This window comes from Anomaloglossus baeobatrachus, chromosome 9, assembly GCF_048569485.1.
Source record: "Anomaloglossus baeobatrachus isolate aAnoBae1 chromosome 9, aAnoBae1.hap1, whole genome shotgun sequence".
NCBI classification, from domain to species: Eukaryota; Metazoa; Chordata; class Amphibia; order Anura; family Aromobatidae; genus Anomaloglossus; species Anomaloglossus baeobatrachus.
In genome coordinates, this window is record NC_134361.1 from 230,396,183 (window position 1) to 230,418,005 (window position 21,823).

At 49.1% G+C, this 21,823-nt stretch overlaps 1 protein-coding gene across 1 annotated transcript in view; it reads left to right on the plus strand.

Annotated features, from left to right (window-relative positions):
• Positions 1 to 21,823, plus strand: part of GPSM1 (G protein signaling modulator 1) — a 393,869-nt gene that overhangs the window by 110,864 nt on the left and 261,182 nt on the right. The window contains exons 2-6 of the mRNA XM_075324733.1: positions 2,256 to 2,477; positions 9,214 to 9,349; positions 9,484 to 9,626; positions 10,882 to 11,005; positions 12,432 to 12,547. Of these exons, the coding sequence (XP_075180848.1) occupies positions 2,256 to 2,477; positions 9,214 to 9,349; positions 9,484 to 9,626; positions 10,882 to 11,005; positions 12,432 to 12,547 (741 nt within the window). The remainder of the gene's footprint in view (positions 1 to 2,255; positions 2,478 to 9,213; positions 9,350 to 9,483; positions 9,627 to 10,881; positions 11,006 to 12,431; positions 12,548 to 21,823) is intronic.

Here is a 21,823-nt window from a genome sequence, read left to right on the forward strand (position 1 = left end):
AACGGAAGGAAATAAACGCAAGTGTGAAAGTACCCTTATACAAAGAAAAATGCGGTAACACAAATTTCAGTAACATGTTGAATACTTTTTTCCTGTGTCATTTCTCATGATTACACACCAGTAATTTATGGCCATCTGTGGATTGACTTCTTGCCGGTGTGGAGTGGGTGGGTCCCCTTCGTCCTCTCCTGCCCTGTTGGCTAAATGGAGCCCTAACATTGAGCTGTAGGATATATTCCCTCGCTCCGACACTGAGCTACAGTTCAGCAGTTGTACGGCTTCTCTCCTTTTTTTTTTTTCTTAGATAATAACTAAAAGAAAAGGACAAAAACACGTAATCTATAATTACGAGCCCAGCAGTAGGTAATTTAGTGCTGATCGATCTCGTGCCTAGGAGAAGTCCTGTGTAATGTTCGCTGTGCCACGTGTGGATTATCACGTGCACTCGCTCCAAAGCTGTTTTTTATTGTATTTTTGGCACGGCATTAAACATGTTTTATCTAAGCCAAACTTCATACATAATGGCTATAAAAGGGGGACTTTCACGTGTGACGTGAGGACTTTTCAGTAACGAGCTCCATTGTGGAACCGACGAATGTTTCCAATAAACGCGTCTATTTCCGTCAGTAACAGAATAAATCCTGGCAATGGCGCTATTATTTTTCCAATTTAAATACGAGACATTTTCTATCAAATTTAATACAAACTCCAAATCAGACGTGACGTGTCGGATGTGGCTGCGTGTGAGCTCCTCTGTCACAAGGGGGTTTCTGGAGACTTTAGGCCGCATTGATTTATATTTTCTGGTTTTTGTCATTTTTCATTTTCTTTTATCTAAAGACTCATAGGGGAAAAGTGGCTTTTAGAGAGGGGCTACGCGGTGACCAGTCATTGCGCAAATATACCCTGAAGTCACTCCACCAGCATCACACACGTGCACCCCAATACATCACAATATCATCCAAAGTAAATTTATTTCAGTAATTCAATACACAAAGGAAACACATATTATATAGAGTCATTACACACAGAGGGATCTATTCCTATATATTATATAGAGTCATTACACACAGCGGGATCTATTCCTATATATTATATAGAGTCATTACACACAGAAGGATCTATTCCTATATATTATATAGAGTCATTACACACAGAGGGATCTATTCCTATATATTATATATAGTCATTACACACAGAGGGATCTATTACGGTATATAGAGTCATCATCTATATAATATATAGGAATAGATCCCTCTGTGTGTAATGACTATATAATATATAGGAATAGATCCCTCTGTGTATAATGACTCTATATAATATATAGGAATAGATCCCTCTGTGTGTAATAACTCTATATAATATATAGGAATAGATCCCTCTGTGTCTAATGAATCTATATAATATATAGGAATAGATCCTTCTGTGTGTAATGACTCTATATAATATATAGGAATAGATCCCTCTGTGTGTAATGACTCTATATAATATATAGGAATAGATCCTTCTGTGTGTAATGACTCTATATAATATATAGGAATAGATCCCTCTGTGTGTAATGACTATATAATATATAGGAATAGATCCTTCTGTGTGTAATGACTCTATATAATATATAGGAATAGATCCCTCTGTGTGTAATGACTCTATATAATATATAGGAATAGATCCCTCTGTGTGTAATGACTCTATATAATACATGTGTTTCCCTTTTTGTATTGAATTACTGAAATAAAGTACCTTTTTGATGATTTTCTATTTATTGAGATGCACGTGTGTGTGAGGTGTAGATCGCGGGGGACGCTACATTGTGCTCTTAATTTTAGGATGTACATTTCTTTTGCGAGTTAATCTGATGTGTATTTTTTCTCCAGCTTCTGGAGAACATTGATCACGTCGCGCCTCTCACCTCTGAAACGTTTTCCTGTATAGACCCTGCATTTTATGGTTACTCGCCTTCCCCAATTTTTCGCCCTTGTAATATCAATACCTGTTTTTAGTGTCGCCAAAGCCTCTGGGACCTTGAGATTCGGCAAGTGCCCTGCTATGTCAGATCTGAGGATTGCATTGACTCTGCCTTTGATGCAAATGGACTGTTCTAAGCAGCGGGAAAGGATCTACGCTTTCTTTACAGACCCTTCAGTGGTGACCCCAGATTACGCACCACCAATGTCCTAGCGGGGGGCTGTGATGATGATATTTTACTTTTCCATTGACCTTTGTGAGTAATGCTCAGTGGTATGCGTCTGTTGCAGGATGGAGGCCTCCTGTCTGGAGCTAGCACTTGAGGGAGAACGACTGTGCAAAGCCGGGGACTTCAAGGATGGAGCCGCTTTTTTTGAGGCCGCGGTCCAGGTCGGGACGGAGGATCTGAAGACGCTGAGCGCCATCTACAGCCAGCTGGGAAATGCATATTTCTACCTGAAGGAATACTCAAAGGCTCTGGAGTACCACAAGCACGACCTTACACTCGCCAGGTGAGAGGAGGTTTGTTTTTTTTTGTTTTATATGTTTTATGATTTGGTGTAACTTGCAAGAACAGGCGTTTTAGCCCTATTTTGCATTCATCAACTGCAGATTGGTTATAGATTTTCCTACACTCTTACTGCATGAAGGCTTAGGCCATGTGCACACGTAGAGCCCCTGAAGCCATCAGGGAGCTATAAGGTAGTGCATCCTCACCAGGATGCAGGGCCTACCCCCAGGGACCCGGAAGACCAGTGCCGGGAACAACTACACATTCCAGTTGATCTCTATTTTTCCCCAAATTCCCCATAGACTGGTGCCAGGCTTGGCCATTTAGAGGTGGAGCCGATCCAGTCCACTAGACCACCAGGTGGGAGGGGCGGACAGTGGACGCTCAGAGAACAGAGTGAGTCGGTGATGGAGAGAGCGAGTGGAACCACTGAGAGGAGTGTGACGGTGACCTGAGGGTCAAGGTGGTTGGTTGCCGGTGGAGTACGGTGGAGTACACCCGGAACCACGCAACAACGGGGTACAGAATCCTAGGTCAGGCAAACGCTCCAGGCAGACCTGATAACACCTGCACAGCGAGGGGTCCATCCAGGACCTCACTGACCTTGAAGTTCAGGACACAGTAGCCATGGGAGAACCAGGGACAGGACCAGAGACTCTGACCCCACAGTGTTCACGCTACCGTCATACGGACTGCTGTTAAGAGACTACCAGGAGGGGACCCCCAGGCACTGCAAGCCACGGGGACCCACCAACCAAACACAGGTGCAGGAGAAAGAAGGCTCCAGGTCACCACACCGGCACTGGGACTAGGGACTAGCGGTCAAGACCAGCCGGCCTCAGGTGACCAGTTTACATCTGACTGTGAGTAAAGGAACCAGTTACACTGCAATCCCTTGTGTGGCCTTCCTTCTTTCTACACCGATCTACATCACCTATCCTCTGGGGCCCGGCCCTGCTTGCGGAGGGTCTACCATCCAGGCTGCCACTAACACCAGCCCCAGTAGTGATACCTATGCAGCGGCGGCTCCATCCACATAACCGCGACCCGCAAGTGGTGTCACGTAATAAACTTTCATTTAAATTAACCTGTAAATATACCCCTTTTAAAAAGCCCCCAGGGCACGGAAGCGGGCAACAGCCACCAACATCTCCCCGGCAATACACCGCCCGGGACCGAGAACCCCATAACCCCGGGGCAACACACTTAGCAGATTTTTTTATGCACATAAAACTGCATTTCTTGGCAGGAAAAAAGCTGCTGGAAAAATGTATACTTTTTTTCGTGCTTTATCTATTGAGAGGGAAAAATGCAGGAAAAAAAGCAGAATTTACACTCTGCTTCTTTTTATCTGCAAGGAAAAAGGAAGCGACGTGTGCACAGCGCTTCAGGATTCTCATAGACTTTGCTGGGATGCGTTTATCCTTGCAGTATTTATTAAACTGCAAAAAAAAAGCATGTAAAAAAGCAATGTGTGCACATGGCCTTACTATCAGGTGTATGAAATTAAAACTTGTCTACGTGAATGTGCAAAATTAGATTGTGTGGCTAAGGCTATGTGCGCACGTTGCGTTCTATTCCGCTGCTTGTAAGTCACTGCATGTGCGTCTCAGAACGCAGCCGAAAAGCTGCGTTCTGAGACGCATTGTTACTGCAGAATTCCTGCATTCTGGATGTTTGCTCGGCTCTGCTGCATCCCCATAGACTTGCAGCAGAGCAGAGTAGGACTGCACTGTCAAAAAGAGCCAGGCTGGCTGCAACACAGAGCCGCGCGATCAGAATGAACTCGGATGAACTTCACCTGACTTCATTGTGATCGCGCGACTCTGTGCGTGTGCCGCGGCTTGATTTGTGATCACAGGTGAAGGACTCACTCGTGACCGCAAATCCCCTGAGGGACTGAAGTGAGTCGCACTGTCAGCGGTGCCATCACTCAGGTTACCCGCGGCCAGTTCGAGTCCTCCACCCGAGACCTGTGACCGTGGGTAACCTGAGTGACGGCACTGATGACAGTGCGACTCACTTCAGTTGCTGCGTGGAGCTGGCAGGAGCGGTGGTGTTCTACGGCCGCTCCTGTCAGCTTCATGTAGCAGAGCTGGATGCGTCGTGGGACCTCGTGAGGATTACGCCGAACCTGGAGAGGTATTTGGGGATTTTAATAAAGTGGTGAAAGAGGGTGTTTTTTTTACTTTTATTTTATAATAAATAATAATAAAGGATTTTTTTGGGTGTATGTTTTTATTTACTTTCACTTACAGGTTAATCATTGGGGGTGTCTCATAGACGCCTGCCATGATTAACATAGGATTTAGTGGCAGCTATGGGCTGCCATTAACTCCTTATTACCCAGATTGCCACTGCACCAGGGGGGGGGGACCACACGCCAGTTTTTTAAAATTGTTTACTTATTTTACTGCACTACATAGACCCGCCCACAGGCGGCTGTGATTGGTTGCAGTGAGACAGCTGTCACTCAGCGTGGGGGCGGGTCTGACTGCAACCAATCATAGGCGCCGGTGGGCGGGGAAAGCAGTGAATACGAGATGGAATAATGAGTGGCCGGCATTTTCAAAAGAGGAGAAACCGCCGCAGTGTAACAGCCGTGCAGCGCTGCGCCGGTGATCGGTCAGTGACTGGTGAGTATGAGAGAGGGGGGGAAAGGGATAGACCGACAGAGAGAGAGAGACCGACCGGCAGAGCGAGACCGACCGACAGACAGAGAGACAAAGAGAGCGACATTGACAGACAGAGAGAGAGAGAGAGTGGGTGGAAAATGCAACCAAAACGCACAACAAAAATGTCACATGTTGCTTTTTAGAACGCAGCGTCTTGGCAACAGCCGTAATGCTGCAATCTAAAACGCAACGTGCGAATGGAATTTGCACAATCTTCATAGATTGTGCTGATAATGCAGGCGCATGCTTTTACTCTGCGGTGCAGAACGCAGCGGAAAAGCATGATAACACGCAACATGCGCACATAGCCTAAAGCAGGGGTCTCAAACTCGGCTGGGTGTATGAGCTGCACAGAGGAAAAAAAAAATTTGGGGGGGGCCACATTCTTTGCAGGACAAAGTGACATTTTTATTGGTACCATATATAATATAATTTATTTTTTTTTTACACACCTTGAGATAACTGATTTTGAACATTTTCACTTGTTTATTATAGCAAACATGCACATTCTTTGTTTAAATATATATATAAAAAAAAAAAATTTTTTTTTTACATTTTATTCCTTTTCTTGTAACTAATAGTCTTACAATTAGCACTATATAGAAATATTGACCAACATCTTTTAGTAATGTTCCCCATCTTGTTGTAACGTGCCCATTCTTGTCCCCTTGTAGTATTGTGCCCCATCCTAGTTCCCATCCCATAAGTAATGTGCTCATCCTGGTCCCCATCCTAAAGTAATGTTCCCCATTCTTGTCACCATCTTGTAGTAATGTGCCTTCTCCTTGTCCCCATGTTATAGTAATGTCCCCAGCCTTGTCCCCATCTTATCGTAATGTCCCCAATCTATAGTAATGTTCCCCATCCCTGCCCCCTTGTGCCAATGTCCCCATCCTATAGTACTGTCCCATCCTATAGTAATGTCCCCAGCATTATCCCTATTCTATAGTAATGTCCCCATTCTATAGTAATGTCCCCATTCTATAGTAATGTCCCCATTCTATAGTAATGTCCCCAGCATTATCCCTATTCTATAGTAATGTCCCCATCCTATAGTACTGTCCCATCCTATAGTAATGTCCCCAGCATTATCCCTATTCTATAGTAATGTCCCCATTCTATAGTAATGTCCCCAGCATTATCCCTATTCTATAGTAATGTCCCCAGCCTTGTCCCCTTGTAGTAATGTCCCTATCCTGTAGTACTGTGCCCATCCAAGTCCCCATCCTATAGTCATGTGCGCACTTTGTCCCCATCCTGTAGTAATGGGGGGGGCAATGGCGCTATAACTTACCGATCGCTCTCCTCGGCTTCCACAGATGCCGGAGTGAAGCTGAGAGGAGCGGTCTCCGGCCCCAGATCCACAGTGGAGATATTGGTCACAAGGCCGGTCTCTCCAATCAGAGCTGGGGGCGGGTGAAACTGAGGGCACTGATCATGGCTGGATTTCAATGTTTTGGCCATTTTCAATGGCTAAAACATTACAGTGGCTGTGATTGGCTGAGCGGCGTTAGTCAGCCAATCACAGCCTCCGTAGGTCGAGGGAGGAGACCATCCCTCCTGAGGTCCCTTCCTACCCGAAGCTAAGGTGTTTGCAAAGCGATCACAGCCACCGGGGCCGCGATTTCGACATGACGTACCCATGGATCCTTAAGTACCAGGGAGCCATGACATACCCAGTACGTCATAGGTTGCTAAGGGGTTAATGTGCCGTCCTTTACATACACAAACATAAAAAACGAAACATCATTCTTCTTACCTGTCCCGCGTTCCCTCGGCTGCCTCATCTCTGCTTTGTGTGGCCCCCAGGCCCGTGCCCCTGTTCCCTATCGCGGCCGGTTCAGGGGCAGTAACCACTGGCAGCGATTTATGTCAGATGATTGTATTGGCGGCGTGAGAGCGCAGCGCCAGCAAAACATTCATCTGACATAAAGTGCAGACCCTGCACCGGCCGCAATAGTGAACAGGGGCACGGGCCTGGAGGCCGCACGAAGCAGCCTAAAGGACTGCATGCGGCCCGCGTGTTTGAGTCCCTTGGCCTAAAGGCTGCTTTACACACAGCGACATCGCTAGCGATCACACCAGCCCCCGTTGTTTGTGCATCACGGGAAAATCGCTGCCCGTGGCGCACATCGCTAGGACCCGTCACACATACTTACCTTCCTAGCGACGTCGCTGTGACCGGCGATCCTCCTTTCTAAGGGGGCGGTTTGTGCAGCGTCACAGCGACGTCACCCAGCAGCCATCCAAGAGGGGTAGAGAGCAGCCGAAAGAAAGTGACGCCTGTGGAGACACGGGGCTCAGTGGGTGCTCTCGTCCACTAAAACCCGCTGCCTTTAGAAAGACCGCGTGGCTCAGGGCTCATCCCAACTGAACGCCGGCCTCCTTAACCGTGGGCGTAACACTACTCAGACAACACAGGGTGAGGGAACCACAATAATTAGACTTTATTGGATCCCCCAAACAATTAACGGCACATAACACATAACCAGCAAAACACACAAATGTAACAGGCAACAGAGTCTCACCCTTCCGCTGGCTCACCAGGGATTTAGAATGTCCATGCCTCAGAGCTTCCAGGGCCACTTACTCCAATCCAGCAGCACCCCGCTTTCGGCGGGCACCCACAGAGATAGGAATAGTGCCAGATTTAGGAAGCTGTGTGAGGTCTGCAAAGTCTGTAACAGGTGACCGGATTGTCCCAACCTGAGTATCCTCCTTAGGTAGTCCTGGTATGATGTTACAATCCTGGCAGCCGGGGTCGAAATCCCTAGGCTGTGGATATGGTCTCCAACCGGAACCGGAGTCCCTAGATTGAAGCCATAAGATATCCTGATCCTCTAGTCAGCTCCTAAGAGCTTAGACTGGATCCATCAGCATCCATCAACAACCACCTGGTGGCTTAAAGAAATCGCTTTTATAGCCACAGCCTTCCACTTGGATACACTGCGTCCTCATCGATTGGTTGGACAAGATCGCCTCTCCCATTGGATGAATCTCAAGCTGCATGGACAATGTTCATCCAAATGATGTCTACAGAAAGACTGAGGGTATACATGTAGTCTGGAAGTCACCGACTAGACAATGGCTACTAAGGTAATTACATTAGCAATACACAACTACAATACAATGATTACTGGAAGAGTCTGGAGAAACAATAGCTAAGCAAACATGACTTAGCACACATAAGAACAATACGTCTGGCTGAATGTTAAGAAACTTTAACCCATGAGAGGCATTGGGTGTCCATGTCGTCACAACGCCCACCTCATTGCTGGAGGACGCAGGTACGGTGTTGTTCGTCGTTCCTGGGATGTCACCCGTAGCGATGTGTGCTGCCTCAGGAACGACCAACAACCTGCATCCAAAATCAGCAACGATATTTGGGATTAGAACGACGTGTCAACGATGAACGATTAGGTGAGTCATTTTGATTGTTAGCAGTCGCTCGTACGTTTCAAATGCAACGACTTTGCTAACGAGGCCGGATGTGCGTCACGAATTCTGTGACCCCGACGACATCTCGTTAGCGATGTTGCGTGTAAAGCCCCCTTAAGACCTTAGTATGTTCACACAGGGCTTTTTTTGGTACATTTTTGCTTCAGATTTGCCTTGGTTTTATGCAAATCCATGCTAATAAAACGTTGCTTTTTACCGTACCAGCAAAGTCTATGAGATTTCTGAAATCTCATGCACACAGACACACTAACACCTGCAGATTTTTTTTCCTTACTGTTTTTCCTGTGTTTTTGCTGCAGATTTCACAGAATGAGCATGTACATTCTTTGCAGCATTTTCTCATTGATACATCCCAATTTGTAGAAAATCTGCACAAAAACTGCCACTGAAAAATGCAGATGACTCAAAGGAGATTTCCTGCCACAAGATCAGGAAAAAAACCACACCCAAAAAGCCCTGTGTGAACAAAGCCTAAGGGGGAATGGTTCTTCTTGTGGATTGTGACATTCCAGTGTAAGGAGACTTATAGGCCATGCAATTTTATAAATTTTTTTATTGACTACATTCACTGTCCCAGTACAACACAGTCTTCGTTATTTTCAGGTCCATTGGAGATCGTATTGGGGAAGCAAAAGCCAGCGGCAATCTTGGGAACACGCTGAAGATCCTCGGTCAGTACGATGAAGCCATTGCTTGCTGTCAGAGGCATCTGGACATTTCTCGGGAGCAGGGAGATAAGGTACAATGTATAGTGGGTGTTTTTGTGCTTTGCTGTGTTCACATCAGCATTGTGACCTCCACGTTGCTGTATATGGAGGATCATGGCCGGCCTTGGAGTCAACTGATTGATTACACTCTTCCCCATGACTGTAGGTGGGTGAAGCTCGGGCGCTGTACAATGCTGGAAATGTTTACCATGCAAAAGGAAAGCAGTTGTCGTGGAACATGCCTCAAATCCCGGGAGATCTGTCGGAGGACGTCAAAGAGACCCTGCAGAAGGCCACCGACTATTACGAGTTAGTATTGAATCTTCTGTTTGTAGCTACAAATCACAAAAGACACTCCTCAATGGTTAATGTTATGCAAATTATGGAAAAATATTTTCTAAACGTCCCCCTTTATGCAGAGTTGAGTACGGCTCACAGTGGCATCAGCAACACTCGGCCCGGCGTTGGACGTGTTGGAAAACGGCTCCTGAGACACTGGAGAAATGTCTGGGCCACTGGTTCTACCACCAATGTCACGCTGAGCTGTTAGTGCACCTGGGATGAAAACTAGAGGGGTCCGACTACTAAGCATTATGCCGCCCCATACCATAACTCTGAAAGAAGGAGTAGTTTGACGTTCCTCATGAAGGTATCTTCGTTACGTTGCCCACGTGGTCTTCAGTGCAGCTAGTGGAACAGGACAGATCTCAATTCCGGCCTTCAGTGTTGTTTTGCTCTCCACCATGATAGACTTTGAACGCAGCGGCGTGAGGTCAATGGACGCCAGTAGCCGGACGTCGTAGCCCAATGTGGTGCAAACACTTTCTGATGGTTTCTGTAGACGCTATGCGACGCCTTAGCCTTATTATGGGATGTCTAATTTCACTTGCAGTATAAAGTGTCTCAATAGTGGAACCAGTGGTCCGGCCATTTCTCCAAAGGGGATTATTTGCTTGTTGCGCTCATACTCCATACTGAATGTTTATTTTATTTTTTTCCAGCAGTTTCATATCACTAACATATTTACGATTTCAATAATTGCACGACGTTTTTTTTCCTGGGGTTGCAATTTCAATGTTGAGGATTGCGTAGGCTATGATCAAATGGGGACCAAATATCCCCAGTAACTAACTTTCTACAGTGGTTTCCTTAATTTTTGATATGGCTTCTATGTTGGGGTGGCCATATCTACTAGATACCGTGTTCACATACACATGCACCTTCTGCTCTCCTGAGCATACATGAGCTCCCAATGAGGCGCTGCTGATGACTGGACATGTTGAAATCCAGCATGCCTGACCCTTCTTCTCACTTTCATCTGGAAGGATGAAGAAACATCTTAGGCCAAATTCAGATGTTCATAAATCACGGTCTTCGTACGGACCACAACTTCAGGACTGGCCGGGGATCTCATGTACGCCTATGAGTCTATGGAGTGCCAATGTCGGTCCTGAAACCGCGGTCACTACATGGACCATGATATATGGACGTCTGAATTCCACCTTAGATATTTACTTAAAGAATCCAGAAAAATGAACTCATAACTGCTGATCTTGTTTTGTAGGAGAAATTTAGCCCTGGTAAAGGAGCTGGGAGACCGGGCTGCTCAGGGCCGAGCTTACGGAAATCTTGGTAACACACACTACCTCTTAGGCAACTTTAATGAGGCCATCGCCTTTCACAAAGAGGTAAGTAACATTATTTGTGCCTTTGCTCTACATCTAAATACTGTATTTTTCGTTTTACAAGACGCAGCGGATTATAATACGCACCCCAAATTTAGAGAAAAAAAAATTATGGGGTCGGTGTTATAATCCGGTGGTGTCTTACTGGAGGGGGGCAGCAGCAATGGTGGAGCGGGGTCACAGGAGGCAGGGGCGGAGGTGGAGCAGGGTCACAGGAGGCAGGGGCGGTGCTGGAGCCGGGTCACAGGAGGCAGGGGCGGTGCTGGAGCGGTGTCACAGGAGGCAGGGGCGGTGGTGGAGCATGATCACAGGAGGCAGGGGCGGTGCTGGAGCCGGGTCACAGGAGGCAGGGGCGGCGGTGGAGCAGGGTCACAGGAGGCAGGGGCGGTGCTGGAGCGGGGTCACAGGAGGCAGGGGCGGTGGTGGAGCAGGGTCACAGGAGGCAGGGGCGGTGCTGGAGCCGGGTCACAGGAGGCAGGGGCAGCGGTGGAGCAGGGTCACAGGAGGCAGGGGCAATGCTGGAGCGGGGTCACAGGAGGCAGGGGCAGTGCTGAGTGGGGTCACAGGAGGCAGGGGGTGGTGCTGGAGCGGGGTCACAGGAGGCAGGGGGTGGTGCTGGAGCGGGGTCACAGGAGGCAGGGGCGGTGCTGGAGCCAAGGTCACAGGAGGCAGGAGTGCTGCTGGAGTAGGGTCACAGGAGGCAGGGGCAGTGCTGGAGCCAAGGTCACAGGAGGCAGGGGCGGTGCTGGAGCAGGGTCACAGGAGGCAGGGGCGGTGGTGGAGTAGGGTCACAGGAGACAGGCTCGGTGCTGGAGTAGGGTGATGGTGCGGGCATCCAAGATGTTGTGAGGCAGGAGGAACTTCCAGAAACTGTCAGCGGTGCGGGCTTCAAAGAAATGGCACCTGGAGTCGGTGCGTGCACAGATTGACCTATCCGCTCAATGACAAGCTGAGATCATATCTGTGCATGCGCCACCTCCAGGCACCATTTTACTTAAGTCCATTGCTGGGAGATCATTGGGCCGGTGGCGGCGCATGCACAGATGAGATCTTGAGCCGAGAGCCCCATCTGCGCATGTGCCTACTCCAGGCGCCATTATTTGAAGCCCGCACGGCCGAAGTTTCAGGATGGCCCTTGCCTCACCCCTGTAGCACAGCGCACCACCCATAGCAATGCCCCTGCCTTCTGCTACCCCTCTCCAGCACCCACCCCCGGGTAAGCTACATTTGGCTTATTTTTGGCTTAATTTTGGGAGGAAAAGTGCATTTTATAATCCCAAAAATACGGTATTATGGTAAAATAAATGGAGACTATTATTAGATATCTAAGTGGATTCGCTTCAAATTCCTCATATAAAGCCGGTGTGACTATACCCTAATAATTGAGGCTGTTTTTATGCTTTTGTCTTAATCTTGTTCCTTTCCTCAGAGATTGTCCATTGCTAAGGAGTTTGGAGACAAAGCTGCTGAGCGAAGGGCGTACAGCAACCTGGGCAACGCGCACATATTCCTGGGCAAGTTCGATGCTTCGGCTGACTATTATAAGTGAGTGCCATCGGCTTTTGTCTTTTTGCTGTCTTTTATTTCATCCCACATTTGCATGACTCTTCCACCCCCCCGTTCCCACACTAACAATTTTGTCAGGACCATCAAATGTATATGGGGGGTCTCGTGACTGTCCCCTCACATATGATTGGTTGTGGGGGTAGAAAGAAGGATCGGGTAGTTTAAATATCCGCACCCAATCCTATTGTTTTCAGGGAAGAAAAAACGCTTCCTCTTTCACTTTTGGAAGACACATGAACATTTGGCCAAGTTTGGAGAGACAGTGAACCCCCACAATAGCCCCCATAATCACCCACAGTTCTACAGAATCCATTTATAATCATTATTCTTCAATCAATGCGACCGGAAATCCACTTTTTAAAGGGTAAAAACCATTGACCTATCACCGGTGTAGGTCATCCTCGTCCAATCGGTCAGTCGCGAAAATAGAGTGGCAGCAGCATTAATAAAGCCATATGCCAGGTCGCATAGGCCAAAATGGCACAACTCTATTAGTTTGCTCTGTTGACAACTGCAATCGTATCCCCGCTCATTTATATAGCGATATTAATTCCACAGCGCTTTTCATACCTAGCATCACTGTCCCCATTGGGGCTCACAATCTAGAGTCCCTATCAGAATGTCTTTGGAGTGTGGGAGGAAACCGGAGACCCCGGAGGAAACCCACGCAAACACGGGGAGAACATACAAACTCCTTGCAGATGGTGTCATTGGTGGGATTTGAACCCAGGACCCCAGCGCTGCAAGACTGCAGTGCTAACCACTGAGCCACCACAAGACTGCAGTGCTAACCACTGAGCCACCACAAGACTGCAGTGCTAACCACTGAGCCACCACAAGACTGCAGTGCTAACCAATGAGCCACCATAAGACTGCAGTGCTAACCACTGAGCCACCACAAGACTGCAGTGTTAACCACTGAGCCACTGTGCCGCCATTGGTCAAAATTTTATGGACTCTCATAAATGATGACATTTCACTAGGACATTCCACCCCTTTCTGATCACTGTGTGATGGTCTGTGGCATGTGGGACCCCACTGGTCTCAAGGAAGAAGGGGCCATTGTGTCCCCTTCACTGATATTCTCTGCACATAGGCCACCTGGCCACTTAGGAATGATGGGGCTCCCGAAGGTTCGACATGTCACCAAGGATAAGATTACAACTTTGGGGGATAATTTTTGCCCCCACTCAGCTTTTTATAACATTACCATTAGTGGTGATAATATCTAGGTGGCTCATGCTGTACAGATCCGCTCCTCATTCATCCGTCCTCAGATATTGAATCCACGCTCATTATTCCCATCTGTCAGTCCTGCGTCCTATTGTCCTCATTTTACATCAGGGCCTTGTGCGCCGGCCTCATTCCTCCCAGCTCTGCCCGACATGACATTTCTCAGCTGCGCCGTCGCCTCTGCACAGCTGCGTTATTTTCTAGTTCATTTCTGCCGACTGATCTGTAATTAGATTGATTTAACTCTGATGTCGATGTGCATTACGCAGGCCTGGAGATTACTCCACAGTAGCCGGGGCCGCTCGGGCCGACAAGCGCTGCGGATGTGCACGCCGCCTGCTGCAGACATATCCGGAATATATATACATATGTAGACAGCACCACAGGTAGTATATAAATATACGGCACATAAACCATATATACACACACATATATATTATATATATATATATATATATATATATATATAATATATATGTATGTATTGTGAGACTGTGACCGGGCTAGTCCATGACGGCCGGTACGTCTCGCCCCGGTTGTGCTCCCTCCATGTATAGAAGGTAACTCCACTCCAGGGTTAATCCTGTGTAATACTATTGTATGTTTGAGGATTTCGATAGCGTTAGGGCAATGACAGCCAGAGACGAGTTTGTGGTACAAGATGTTTTTATGATATGTAACCACGGTAGATACACAACAGAAATACACAGTATAACAAACACAAAAATACCTTTCTGAAACGGAGCGAAGGGGATTCCCGGGGCCACGCACCGGACTCCCCCAGGGAGACCACCAGAGCGAACCCCTATACAGGGACTGTCCGGCAATCAACCCCGGAAGGCCTAAATGCGGTGCAGCCGGGACACAAGGGGCAAGCGGTAAAGTCCAGAAGTGTCCGTACGGAATGAAAGTCCAGAATGGTTATGAACCGGAAGAAACCGGGCAGACGTGCTGACAAAAGATGGCAGACGGAGTCCGGGCACAGTTTGAAGAAACCGGGTGTGGTCCAGAGTCGGTCGGTAGATTTCCAGGAGGATCCAAAGGTAATCAAGTAGCAGCAGCAGCAAAGCAGGAGCACACAGCAAGCAGTATACTCAGGCACTGGACTAGGCTTAGAGGCGGCCTTTTAAGCAGCTGGACAGGAAGTAGGGCAACAGAACACAAAACTCCATGTTAACCGAGGGCAAGCTTTTTCAAAAGAGGACTGGAAAACCCGGAAACCTGACATTACTCCCCCCCCCAGAAACGGCCTCAGGACGGGTCAGGGCCCGGCTTGTCCGGGTACCGTCGATGAAACTGAGCGATCTTCCGTGGTGCTCGAATGTTACCCACCGGTTCCCAGGAATCGTCCTCGGGGGCGTACCCCTGCCAACGTACCAGATACTGAAGCCGACGACGATGAAGCCGGGAGTCAATAATGTCCTCAACCACGAACTGCTCCTCGCCGTCGACCATCACAGGCGGAGGAGGAGGCACGACACGACCATGAAACGTATTGGGAGAGACGGATTTGAGGAGAGAAACATGAAAGACCGGGTGTACCTTTAGATGGTGCGGTAACCGCAGCCGACAGGCCACAGGGCTCACGATCCCGGTGATCTTGAACGGACCGATGAATTTTTGTCCCAGTTTCTGCGAAGGAACACCCAATCTCAGGTTCTTGGTGGACAACCATACAGAGTCCCCTACCTTATACATGGGTGCCGGTTTCCGGTGAGCGTCTGCCGACCTCTTGTAACGCTCCTGAGCTGTAGCCACAGTGTCCTTCAGAACCTCCAGATTATGTCGTAGCTCTGTTAATCTGTCCTCCACCGCAGGCACTGAGACCGCAACCGGTGACCTAGGCAAAATAGTCGGATGGTAACCCAAGTTAGCAAAGAAGGGCGTTACCTTAGTGGAGCTGCTCTGAGTGTTGTTATACGAGAACTCCGCCAACGGAAGCATCTTCAACCAATCGTCCTGCAGATGGCTGACATAACAGCGAAGGTATTGTTCCAGTGTTTGATTGGTCCGTTCGGTTTGCCCATTTGTCTGAGGATGGTATGCAGAAGACAAACAGACATCAATCTGGAGTGCCGTACAAAACCCCTTCCAGAACCTAGACGTGAACTGCACGCCCCGGTCAGAGATGATCTCGTCTGGTACCCCATGCAATCGGAATACGTTCTGGATAACCAGATCCACTGTCTCTGCGGCTGAGGGAAGACCGGCACACGGAATAAAGTGAGCAGCTTTAGTCAACCGATCCACCACCACTAAAATGGTATTGTGACCGTCTGAGACGGGCAACTCCACAATAAAATCCATTGAGATAGACCCCCAAGGGCGAGATGGCACGGGTAACGGTTGGAGGAGTCCTGTAGGAGCCACACGAGGGACCTTGCACCGGGCACAAACCACACATGAGTGGACATAGTCCTTTACGTCCTTTAAACAGGTAGGCCACCAGAAAAAACGGTTCAGAAATTCCTGCGTCTTCTGTACCCCCCTATGACCAGCCAACACGGAGTCATGGACCAACTTGAGAACCCGAAGTCTTACGGCCTCCGGGACATAAATGCGTCGCTCTCTCAACCACACACCATTCCGAAGAACAAGAGTTACATCATTCGGGGGGGCAGCAAGAAATACGTCACCATCATAGGCCAGCTTGATGTCCTTCCACAAGTCCTGGTCCTGGATTACTCCAACGAAATTGGCATCCGATAACACGGTCTGAGACGGGGTTCCAGGCACGGAGTCCACGGCGTGGATTCGGGACAAGGCATCGGCTTTCCCATTACGTGAACCTGGACGGTATGTAACGACAAAATTGAACTGGTTAAGGAATAGGCTCCAACGGGCTTGCCGTGGAGACAGGCACCTGGCAGACTTAAGAAATTCCAGATTACGATGATCTGTGAGTACTATCACTTGCTGCGCGGCTCCCTGTAAGTGGTGTCTCCATTCCTTGAAAGCGGAAATAATCGCTAACAATTCCTTGTCCGCAATGTCATAGTTCCTTTCTGCAGGGGACAACCGGCGGGAAAAGAAAGCACACGGATGTAAGAGACTCTTGTCCCCAGTCCTTTGTGAAAGGATGGCCCCTAATGCGTAGTCGGAAGCGTCGACTTCCACGATAAAGGGAAGTGCGGGATTCGGATGTACCAATATAGGCGCTGAGGTAAAACAAACCTTGAGACGATGGAAAGCTTCCTGGGCCTGGGCGGACCACACAAACTTCTGTCCTTTCTTGGTTAACAGAGTGATGGTACGAACGATCTCTGAAAAATTACGGATAAAACGTCGGTAAAAGTTGGCAAAACCGACAAAGCGTTGTACCTCCTTGATGTTCCCCGGTTCCGGCCAGTCTAGAATTGCTTGTATCTTGCCAGACTCCATGTTCAGTCCCTGAGGAGAGATGACATAACCTAAGAATTGTATTTGTGAGCAGTGGAACTCGCATTTCTCCAGTTTGATGTACAGGTGGTTTTCCCTCAGCCGGGTAAGTACGGTCTTGACGTGTTCCTGGTGTTCCTGTAGGGAATCAGAAAAGATTAGGATATCGTCCAGATAAATCACCATGAATTGGTCCATGATATCCCTAAAAATATCGTTAACTAGATGTTGGAAAGTCGCGGGAGCGTTACAAAGTCCAAAAGGCATCACTAGGTACTCAAAATGTCCATACCGACATCGGAACGCGGTCTTCCACTCGTCTCCGGGACGTATACGGAGTAGATTGTATGCCCCACGGAGATCCAATTTGGTGAATATTTTTGCCTGTTGGACCCTCTCCAATAGCTCAGGAATCAACGGTAACGGATACCGGTTCCGGATAGTTATTTTATTCAGTTCCCGGTAGTCAATACAGGGTCTCAGAGTCCCCTCTTTCTTTTTCACGAAAAAGATGGGTGCCCCTGCTGGTGAGGTAGACGGACGAATGAATCCCTTAGCTAGACTTTCATCAATGTATTCTTTTAGTGCTTCTAGCTCAGGTGCCGCCAACGGGTAGACATGACCAAACGGGATCTCCGCCCCTGGGAGTAAGTCTATGGGGCAATCATACGGTCTATGCGGGGGAAGCCGATCGGCTTTTCTTTTGTCGCATATATCCGCAAAGTCATTATACACCGGGGGTAGAACAGGTACCTGTACAGTGCCCTCCGCATTCGGTGTTACTGGAACCGGAACAGTTGGACTAATGGTCGGAATACTCTGCGGTGGGAAGGATATTTCCTTAGTTTCCCAATCGATGACCGGATTTGTAGACCGTAGCCACGGAATACCTAGAATAATCGGAAAATGAGGAGAAGAAATTAACATGAAAACAAGGGTCTCCTGCTGACCTGGCTTCATGACGCATTCTAGCGGTACGGTTTCCCGATCAACTGGTCCAGAGATTAACGGAGATCCGTCAACCGTCTCCATGGTAACCGGTGAGGATCTTTGCTGAGTCCGGATACCGTGTTTCCTGGCAAAAGAGGAGTCCATGAAATTTCCCCCTGCCCCAGAATCTATCATTGCAGAGGTAGGTATTAGCTGTCCCTCCCACCGGATCTGAATGGGGAGCGAGCAATGGGTATATTTCCCTTCCGAGTCCTTCGGTGAGGTTGACATTACAGTCAAGGGAAATACCGCATCCAGGTGTCCACTTGCCTCAGAGATATCGGACTCTGCGTCCGTGTTGTCACACTCTGCCATGGCTGCCAATACCTTATTTGGGCGATTCGGACGTTTCGGGCAGTCGATCAAGAAATGGTCCGATTGACCGCAATAGAAACACAAACGCTCACGGAGCCGGTGTTCGCGACGTTCATTGGTCTCTCGCTTTTGCAGAGAGTCCACTTGCATAGGAACGTCCTCGGCCTCCCGTGGCGTCCTGAGAGCGGGTTCTCTGGAAGGAAAGGCAAAGTTGTTTACACGGTTTACAGCTGCCCATTTTTCCTGTCTACGTTCGGTCAAGCGGGTATCAATACGCACACAGTGCTGGAGAAACTGTTCAAACTCCCCCTGGAGATTCGGAACGAGCTAACTCGTCCTTGATGGTACCGGACAACCCCTTTCTGAAAACAGACAATAATGCATTGTTTCCCCAGTCGGTGTCTACCACTAACCTCTTAAATTCAGTGGCGTATTCAACGACAGAACGCTTTCCCTGACGTAAGGAAAGGAGAGCCGATTCAGCGGTAGCACGGCGATTCGGATCATCAAACATCTGCGCCATTGCGGTCAGAAAGTCCTCCAGGTGATTTAAACGGATGTCCCGATTCTCTATCATAGGATTAGCCCAAGCCAGTGCTCGTGAGGTTAATAACATAATTATACATAACACTTTGGACCGGTCAGAACGGTAATAATCAGCATGTACATCAAAAAACAGTATACATTGGTTCACAAATCCACGAAACTGACTACTGTCACCATTGAAACGGAATGGGGGTAACCTAGGCATACCGGCAGCTGATACGGACGTAGTGGGAACGGCTTCCTGAGCCTCCACTCTGACTTGCAAATCCTGAATAGCCGGACCCAGTACCTGGTGATCATGGCCCAGCTGTGCCTCCACATCTCTAAGCTTAGTCTGCACCGCCTCCATCTCCTGCTGCAAGGAGTTAATCATAGAAAAGAGCTGATCTACTCGTGTCTCAGTCATTGCCCCAGCGAAATCCTCTTGTGGCCTGAGTATAATGTAATACTATTGTATGTTTGAGGATTTCGATAGCGTTAGGGCAATGACAGCCAGAGACGAGTTTGTGGTACAAGATGTTTATGATATGTAACCACGGTAGATACACAACGGAAATACACAGTATAACAAACACAAAAAATACCTTTCTGAAACGGAGCGAAGGGGATTCCCGGGGCCCACGCACCGGACTCCCCCAGGGAGACCACCAGAGCGAACCCCTATACAGGGACTGTCCGGCAATCAACCCCGGAAGGCCTAAATGCGGTGCAGCCGGGACACAAGGGGCAAGCGGTAAAGTCCAGAAGTGTCCGTACGGAATGAAAGTCCAGAATGGTTATGAACCGGAAGAAACCGGGCAGACGTGCTGACAAAAGACGGCAGACGGAGTCCGGGCACAGTTTGAAGAAACCGGGTATGGTCCAGAGTCGGTCGGTAGATTTCCAGGAGGATCCAAAGGTAATCAAGTAGCAGCAGCAGCAAAGCAGGAGCACACAGCAAGCAGTATACTCAGGCACTGGACTAAGCTTAGAGGCGGCCTTTTAAGCAGCTGGACAGGAAGTAGGGCAACAGAACACAAAACTCCATGTTAACTGAGGGCAAGCTTTTTCAAAAGAGGACTGGAAAACCCGGAAACCTGACATCCTGTTTCCCTACAGGCTGAAGTGAGGGTTAAAAGGGAACAGGAAGATGGGCGTGGGTCCCTAGTGTGTGAGGGAGTGAACACAACTCCCTGAGTATCTGCCGGAGAAACAAGTGTATGCTGTATTGGACTTGTGGTTTGTGCAATAAACCGTGTGCTGTGAACCTTGGTGCCTAGATCCCGTGTCTTCTGCTACGCAGCCGACCACGCTACCTCACATATGGTGGAGAATGCGGGCATGCCAGCCCGGTGAGGTGTAGCTTCCATTTCTGGTGACCCGGTAGCACATGTCCTGGATTCAAGCGGCTATACTACAGCCCAAACCCGGCGACGCCATGGAGGACATACTAAAGCAGCTGGTTCAGGCCAATGCACGTCAGCAGCAAGCCTTGCAATTGCAGGAACAAAGACACCAAGAACAGATGGTTCTCCTGGCCAAGTTGATCCGTGGCGGACCGGCAGCAACAACCCCGGGACCGGGTGACGACGGCAGCGTCCGGAAAACGGTGAGACAAGCGTTGCAAAAGATGACCCCGGGGGATGATGTGGAAGCGTTCCTGGCGGTGTTTGAGCGGGTGGCCGAGCGGGAAAAGCTGCCGACCCCCCAGTGGGCTGAGGTATTGTCGCCCTATCTGACGGGGGAGCCCCAAAAAGCATACCTGGACCTCTGTACCGAGGACGCCATTGACTATGCGACCCTGAAAGCCGAAATACTTGCTCGGTTGGGGGTGAATACCTATGTACGGGCTCAGCGGGTAAATCAGTGGTTCTATGAGGAAGCCAAACCCGTACGCTCCCAGGCCTATGACTTGTTGCATCTGGTAAAGAAGTGGTTGCAGCCTGACACTCTGAGCCCTGTACAAATGGTGGAAAGGGTAGTGGTGGATCGCTTTGTGCGTACCTTACCCGTCACCATTCAACGGTGGGTAGGACAGGGCGACCCAAGTACCCTGGACCAATTAGTAGGTCTGGTGGAGCGGCATGTGGCTACGCAGGACTTGATACGGGACACTGAGACTTTGCGTGCCGCCTGTCGGTCCGGCCCCTCCAAGCCTCGGGCCAAGGACCCACCGCTGACACCGGTGCGGGAGTCCGTTACCGTCCCGTCTGAGGTCGCGCCCGCCGTCCCTGCGGTCCGGAAGGCTATGTACCCTAAACGACAACTCGTCAAGGAGGTATCCTTCCCTATTAGATGTTGGCGGTGCCAGCGGGTGGGACATATGGAGGCCCAGTGTCCACTCACCACGGAGCCCATGGATTGTGGGTTTACCCGGCGGGGTTCAATGTATGCTCAGGCAGTATATACCGCGGACCTTGTCTCCCCGGAGACTGAGCCCCACTTGTGCCAAATACAGGTGAATGGACGTCCGGTTACAGGCTTGTTGGATTCCGGAAGCTTAGTGACCCTTGTGCGATCAACCCTAAGGGCTAACATAAAGGCCACAGGACGTACCGTGGGGGTGGTTTGCATACATGGGGACCGACGAGATTATCCCACGGGGGTTGTCACCATCACAGCACCCTGCGGACAGGTGCAACATGAGGTGGGACTTATGAACTCTCTTCCCTATGACGTGATCCTAGGAAGGGATCTGCCGTATTTTTGGACTCTATGGAAGGGGCCTCCTAAGTCCCTTCAGGTATTGGACCGTCCGGGACCTGAGCCCGACAATCCCGAATCCGGGACGCCTGCCGTAGGGGTCCCCATGAT